We start from the raw sequence: 8,006 nt of genomic DNA, 5'->3' as shown, positions 1-8,006 counted from the left end.
CAACCCTGCTTTTATTGCTAGTTGAATGGTGTGTCCGGCGCATCCAAGGTGGTGGGGAAACTGCTCGCAGAGCTCCATTGCCAGGTTCATGCTGCTTGCATTGTCATGAATAGTGCAAAACACAACTAAGTCCCACTCCTCAATTGTTTCTTTGAGCCTCTGGGCTATATTCACAGCGGTGTGTCTCTCTGGCATGATAGTGGTTCGCAGCACTCTGGATTTTAACTCCCAGGTGTCTGTGATGTAGTGGGCAGTTATGGTGATGTATGGATCCATGGTGCAAGATGTCCACAGATCAGTGGATCTTTCATCTCATTGGCAATCCTTGCTTTCACAGTGTTGTACTGTAGCATGATGTTGCTCCAAAGTGTAGCATGTGACGGGATCTTATAGCCTGGCTCGAAAAACTTCATAATGTCCCTGAAGCCTTCTCCTGAAAGGGCAGAAAGTGGTCGAACATCCTTGACGACAAAGTTGATAAGCAAGTCTGTTATCTGCTGTCTTCTTTTGTCCGTAACGGGGCGCTTGGAAAAATCAATAATGCTCGTCTGTCTCTGTCCTGTGCTGACGGCGGTCTGTTGCTCACTGGTGCTGCTAGCATTACTGCTAGTGCTAGCTGTCGGCAGCGGGTGTTTCATTTTTAGATGCTTGCGCATAGCAGAAGTATTTTTGTTGTACTTTAGTACAGATGTACACAACTGACACTTAACTGTGGAGTTGGTTACGTCTTCTTTGAAGTACTGCCATACATATGAATGTCGGACGTTTTTGGGAGCATTTTGCAGCACCTCGTTCACCTCCATTTTGTTCACGACTAGTCGACTAGGGCCTACAGCGCCGACTAGTGGTAAAGGTAGTCGACTAGTCGATTAGTTGGTGAAGCCCCTAGTGCATGGGTCGGCAACAGGCGGCCCTCTGGCCATTGTTGGCCCGCCAGCAATAATATTTGGCCCGTAATTTTGAGAATCAAAAATAAAATATTATTTAGATTTTTTTTTTTTTACAACATAGGACCGACAGTCGCACATCAGGGTTTCCGTTAGCCGCCGATCGATATTCACTCTTAATAGTTTGATCGGTGCTCTCTATAAAGGCCGATCAGGAGAGCTGGATCTGATCGATATGGACATAAACGCGAGTGAAGTATAACCGGACCGAGAGAGAGATCAGATCAGCTGCTGAGTCTGATGGAGACATGCAGCTCTGCATGATCACCTGAAGCCCCGCCCACTGTTTAGCGAGCTGCATGAGAGAGAGGGAGGGAGAGGGGAAAAGAGAGCATCCGTTTCTCCCGTGTTATTATTCAAAGTTAATGTAAACTTTTGAATAATGTACTTCATCTACTACAAGTAGTTTGTTCGAATGTAATAATTATGTTGTTTGTGGAATCATTTATGGAAAAATGAATCTGAATTTTTTGATCTGTAACGATTATAAACTGAAGCAATATACAAATGAGCCCCATTAACTGAGTTTTAAACATCAGCATATCCGGTCCTAGTCCGGTGATTACCTGCTAACGGAAACTCTGCTACACAATTCTTATTATTATTATTGAAACATGACCGGTAAGTTTCAAATTTGTCCGGTAAAATAAATTCTGTCCCGATATATCCGCTTACATTCATAATGTCAGCGGAGGGAGGGGAAGCGGCGCTGTGGAAGAGCAGAGTGGCTAGTGAGAGCTGTCATCTTCCCTTTACAAGCTTCAAACATGTATTTATCGTGTGATTTTGGAAATAAAAATGTCATATTCTGAAAGCCAAGACTTTGTTTATTTAAAATCAAACAAAACACCCGATCCCCGAAAAACTATTTTTTTACGCAAATCCACGTTTATTTTGAAATGAGCCGTTGCGACTTTCGACTGATTTCGATAGAGCGGGTCACATATGGCAAATGTGTGGTTGGGGGGAACCAGGTCAATTAAAGTACTTATTTAACTATTAAATACATTGAGTTTGAGTAAAATACTTGGTTACTGATTAATTTAGGTTATAATATATGAAATTGCAAAGCAAAACTGCTGTAATTGATTTATTTTGTACTTTGGTATTTTTTAAAGGTTTTCAACCTGAAAGAATCCTAATGTGTCCTTGAAAAGTTGAAATAAAGAAAAGGAAAAAGGATTCCAGTTGTCCCTCAAGCCTCTCAAATGTGGGCAAACACTCAAATAAATGCCAAAAACCCAGAGAACTTGACAATACTTATCAGAATAAAAGTATGTTAAACAACACTGCTACCTAGTTAATAACTCTACTTTACTCAGTGGAGGCTCGTCCATTGAGGAAAGGAAGGACCATCCTCCCTAAAATTTCAGAGAAAAATTAACTTTGAAGAGAACAATAAATACACCTCAATTTAAAAGATAAGTCTGTTAAAATACAGATAATAGCCCTGGCTTTGGGACTGAAATGGGGCTAGAGAGGACGAGCCTCCCTTTGGGCGGGTCTAGACAGAGGCTCTGGATTGGGCGCTTATATCATCAGTGAACCAATCAGCGGATCTGACTGCGCATCAGAGTGTTGATGGGGAGGGTTATCAGCGATATCAGAGTTTTTTCTGAACCGGGGAACAGGGGCGCTGCGCCCTCTTACCAAAATAAATTCCTTGAATTAGGCTTTGATTATGTTCTGGCCCGCCATCTTGCGGCTCAGCAAAAAATTGGCCCACGGCCAAACTTACTTGCCTACCCCTGCCCTAGTGTGTATGTGTGGCCCGAGCGAGAGAGAGACCTTACGTGCATTGTTGTTGTTAGCATATGGTGCTAGCTAGCTGCGCTAACGGATATAAGGAGCTGTTTAAATGAAAACAGAGGAGCGACATTTCGCCACAACTGCGCCGAGCACTTGACTTTATGCAGGCAGCCAGACAGTGGGACATTGTACGAAAAGTCAGCACACTCTGTTATGGAAATAATTATCATAGACGCCAATTTGTAACATACAGGACAAACCTTGATGTCTGTTTACCTTCTTTAACCAGTTAAGCCCTGAGCCTGTTTTTCAGGTTTCAGGCTCGAAAATGCCACTAACACAACAAATGATATATCTTCACTTCTAAAAGAGGTAAATTAATAATTATTTTTCTCAAAGCAAGGTTACATCTGTGAGTTGGATGTAGAAGTGTCAGAATCAATATAGATGTTTTTATTTTAAAGTAAATTCAGATGGAACATAGTAAAAACATGTAAATTCTAATGTCCACCTAAAAAAAAAACCTTTACTTATCGTGAAAACCACCCTTGCATGATGGGTTAGTAGACTAAAAGCTTTAGGAATCCAAACTATAACATATAATAAGTACCCTGTATCAAGATTGATGCAAAACAAGTGAAATTTGACCTTTTTAGAGAGATTTAGAAAAATAAAGTCTAAGCGGACTCACCTCTGGGTAATTTGGGAACCATCGGTTCCATTTGAACTTTTTCACTGTAAAAATCATTTTATTACTTTGAATTATCACTATAGGTATTCATTCCATCCAAATACAACTGTTGTGAAAAAATAAAAATAAAACATAGGCCTACTCTTACAGTGAGCCTCTGAATTAGCCCCGAGCGAAAAATGCTAACCTATTACAGCACCGAAAATCACTCCTCGCTCCCTTATTACTTATCCTAGCTGCACATCCAACACATTGTTTATGATCGCAAGGAGACACAGAATCTAACGGTGCCCACCTGAACAGCCCAACACTGAAAGATACAAACTCGCGACGTTATCAACAAAAACGTACATCAAAACAAATGGCGCTAGCGCTAATGCGCTAGGCTAACAATGACTTACCTTCCTCGTTGTCTGGTCTAAACTGGTCTTCAATGGCATTAAAACGATAAAAACGATGATGTAGTTAATCCATAGATTAATATCCAATGGGGCTGTGTCCCCTTTGGAATGTTCTGATAATCTATAAGCAATAAAACTGCAATTCCGTTATCTGCTGTCCGCTCTGTGCTCCGTGCGCTCTGGGTCCTGCTGCATTTCCTGCTTCGTTACGTTGTAAACAATAAATGAAGTCGGCTGCGTAATGTACTTAAGCTGGCTGGCATTCTTTATACTTTACGCAGGACCATATCTCTGAAACCCATTGGTCGATTCGTGTGATTTACACCTTTTTCTTAACCATCAGAACCAATAGAATCGATGGGCAGTTCCCAAATCTACGTAAACATTACCATAGCGGATGTAATAGAGAAGCAAACGAAGCATATCTGAAAGTGCAAGCCTGGACGGCAATACTTTATACCGAGTATATTGCCATAAATATGATGATTGATTATCAGTAAAAAATTATACGTGACACAAAGACATTGGATTAACCTTGAGATGCGTTTTTATTCCGTTGAACACAACTTTTGATCACAAATCAAAAAAGGTAAGACGTAATTATTGTAATATTTTTGAAACCGGATGTTGTTTACTTTCTCTTTTCTGGCTGATAGCTCCAGGAATTCGAGGTCGGACAGTGATGACATTACATGTGTGGAATCTGTGGAGTCTCAGCTTTAAATCGTATATCTTGTTTGTGCAGTTAAGATAGTAATAAGGGCATTTCTACCGTGTGTTGTGTGTAAAAAAGCGTTAGCATTAGTTAGCATTTTTTCGCTCAATGCTAATTCAAAGGCTTGGTATTACTCTTGTGTTTTTTTTAGCTAACAATTGTTCTTATTGTCAGTTAGCGGAGTTTCTTACCTTTAAAAGGGTATGAAACATTAATAGTTTCATAAATGTTAAGAAGCCCTGAGACATGTGAGAAAAAAAAAACTGTGGGAGGGGTCCACTGGGGGGACCTTCGGGCTTAACTGGTTAAGGAATGAGCTACTAACAAAATAAATCCAGAAAGCGACGCAGGTTCTGGTCCAGGCTCTCGTCATCTCACGCCTAGACTACTGCAACTCCCTCCTGGCTGGTCTACCTGCATGTGCCATCCGACCTCTGCAGCTCATCCAGAATGCAGCGGCTCGTTTGGTCTTCAACCTTCCTAAATTTTCCCACACCACGCCGCTCCTCCGCTCCCTTCACTGGCTTCCAGTAACTGCTAGAATCCATTTCAAGACAATGGTACTTGCATACCATGCTGCGAATGGATCTGGCCCTTCCTGCATCCAGGACATGGTTAAACCATACACCCCAGCACGTGCACTCCGCTCTGCATCAGCCAAACAGCTCGCTGCACCCTCACTGTGAGGGGGACCCAAGTTCCCATCAGCACCTGGGTTTGCTATCCTGGCTCCAAAATGGTGGAATGAGCTCCCCATTGAAATCAGGACAGCAGATAGCTTACACATCTTCCGGGGGAGACTGAAAACTCATCTCTTTCGACTCCACTTCGAGCGATATAATTACTAACAAATAATTGCTAACAAAGCACTTATATACTAATAGGACTGGCTTATCCAAAGCCAGTTGAGTAGCACTTGAAATGTTTTAGCTCTATGAAACCTGATGTACTTATATGATTCTGTTTCTTCAAGTTTGTATCTTGTTGGTCGAACGCACTTATTGTAAGTCGCTTTGGATAAAAGCGTCAGCTAAATGCAATGTAATAATGTAATAATAAATGAAACCCTCTGGAGAGTTGTGATGTAGGCTGCTGTACCAAGCACAATTGACTTACATTTGATTGATTTAGCTAACTTATAACTTCACTTATGAGGCAATAAACCTCACCTCTAGTGAGTGGCCCAGCCCTTCGAATATCTTTCTGTATGTGGCCCTCGGTGAAAAAAGTTTGGCTTAGATCAAATGTTTTTGTTTGGCTTCTTCCCTCTGTAGGTGCAGCCAGGCCAGGGAAGCAGTGTGGAGTTGAGTGACATGCGCTCTCTGTCCGGAGGCGAGCGCTCCTTCTCCACCGTGTGCTTTGTGGTCTCCCTTTGGGTCATCACAGAGGCGCCTTTCCGCTGTCTTGACGAGTTTGATGTTTTCATGGTAATACAAAACCTATTTTGTTGATATTGCAAGTTTGTCTAGATAAGGTTGCACCGTGCCTAAATGGCATCTTAAAAATAGCATGGAATTACTATTTTAGGAAGGAGTTTGGAGAAAGTTCCTATGCAAGGTCTTGGCATTACATGAAATGGTCTCTATAGCCTTATTTATCAAAAGATAACATGAGTCTTGGTTTTCTTTAGGACATGGTGAACAGGAGGATCTCAATGGACATGATGCTAAAGGTGGCTTCCGGTCAGCGCTACAGACAGTTCATCTTCCTCACACCACAGAGCATAAGGTATTCACTGATTACATGTTTATATTAGGGCTGTCAGTCGATTAAAATATTGAATCGCGATTAATTGCATGATTGTCCATAGTTAATCGCAAATTAATCGCACATTTTTTATCTGTTCTAAATGTACCTTAGAGGAATATTTGTAATACTCTTATCAACATATGAGTGGACAAATATGCTTTATACAAATGTTTATTATCATTTGAACAATGACAACAATTCTCATGAATATTAAACAACAACCTCTGAACATTACAAATATTCGCCTCAATTCAACCTGGAACCTCTCTCATACAATAATACTGTGTGTGTGTGTGTGTGTGTGTGTGTGTGTGTGTGTGTGTGTGTGTGTGTGTGTGTGTGTGTGTGTGTGTGTGTGTGTGCGCGTGATGGATCGTTGGAGCTATTTGCAACTCAAGGCATATGCTCGAACGGGAGCTGCCTGGACGCTGCAATCATGTTGCGCGCACTATCCGAGCTGAGTGTGTTGATTTTTCGTACAATGTCCCACTGTCTGGTTACCTGCATAAAGTCAAGTGCTCGGCGCAGTTGTCGGCGAAATGTCACTCCTCTGTTTTCATTGAAACAGCTCCTTATATCCGTTAGCGCAGCTAGCTAGCACCAGATGCTAACAACAACAATACGCGTAAGGTCTCTCCCGGTCCTCCCGATGGCCAGTCAGGGAGCGTGGAAGTGTGGTCTGCAGCAAGCGGGCGGCAGGAGCGGGGCTGTCAGCATCAGCTTGTAGATGGTATTTTAAACTCGATGCGCTCTGAAACTACGGGGTGGCCGAGGACAAAAAATGCACATGCGTTAATCGCGTTAAAATAATTAGTGGCGTTAATTTTTGTTTGCGTTATTAACGCGTTAACTTGACAGCCCTAGTTTATATATTTGTATATCAAAGCAGTAGGACCACTCAAATATGATTTATTGACTTGGTTACTGTTTATATATTCTTAATAAATGAGCTTTGATTAAGTAAATCTGTTCAGGAGTAAAGGTCATGTGATTTCAATATGCTGCCTAGTTTCTCTGGGAAAGAGCACCAGACACTTTGTCTCCAAGTCACATTGTCATGTTTGTTTTTTTTGTTTCAGCTCTCTTCCACAGAGCAAAAATATCCGCATCCTCCGTCTCAAAGACCCAGATCGTGGCATAAAGGAACAAAGTAGTCAAGACGGCGACAACGAGTAGTAGTTCTAATACTAAGCTATATTAAATGTTTTGTTACACTGAACCGGGTATATAATGTTAAGTTCTGTTATATAGAGGGGGAAGGATGGGAATTTTGTTTACCTTGCCAAAATATTTGTTGTTATAACTGGCACATTTCTAAGTTAATGATGTTGTTTTATGTAAATTAAAACAAACGAGTTGGGAAAAATACAGTGTTGGTGTTTTTTATGCATATGTCAGGACAATTTCTGTACTTGTCTCGCTAACTGGAAGTCATAATTCAAGTTCATCTCACAGTACACACATAATCCTGCTGTCCTCTTCAGCCCATTCTCTGGATAAAAGTCAGTGTGATTTGAATCTGCTTTAAAACGTGAAACGCTTTTGGGGTCAGTCTTGTGAGGAGGAATGCTTTGCACCTTTAAGAGCTCTGTGCCAAATCCTCCACACAAGGCGGTCCGTTGGAATGCACTTCCACTCATGCACATAACATCTGCTGACAACATACCTGACCTCCTGAGGCAAGTGGTACTTTTTATGACATCCCTGAGCACTGCGATAAGCAGACAACATGAAGACCAAATCTGTTCCGTTGA

General features: G+C 41.5%; 1 protein-coding gene across 1 annotated transcript; it reads left to right on the top strand.

Moving 5' to 3' along the window:
• The first annotated feature begins 5,534 nt into the window (after positions 1-5,534).
• LOC117542163 (structural maintenance of chromosomes protein 6-like) lies at positions 5,535-7,522 on the top strand. Its single transcript, XM_034209635.1, has 3 exons — positions 5,535-5,930; positions 6,134-6,231; positions 7,332-7,522. The coding sequence occupies exons 1-3, from the start codon at positions 5,817-5,819 to the stop codon at positions 7,426-7,428; spliced, it is 309 nt and encodes a 102-aa protein (XP_034065526.1). The 5' UTR covers positions 5,535-5,816; the 3' UTR covers positions 7,429-7,522.
• The last annotated feature ends 484 nt before the right edge of the window (positions 7,523-8,006 follow it).

Source organism: Gymnodraco acuticeps, unplaced genomic scaffold, assembly GCF_902827175.1.
Source record: "Gymnodraco acuticeps unplaced genomic scaffold, fGymAcu1.1, whole genome shotgun sequence".
Taxonomy (NCBI): domain Eukaryota; kingdom Metazoa; phylum Chordata; class Actinopteri; order Perciformes; family Bathydraconidae; genus Gymnodraco; species Gymnodraco acuticeps.
The sequence above is the reverse complement of the archived record's forward strand: the minus strand, read 5'-3'. Positions and strand labels throughout refer to the sequence as shown.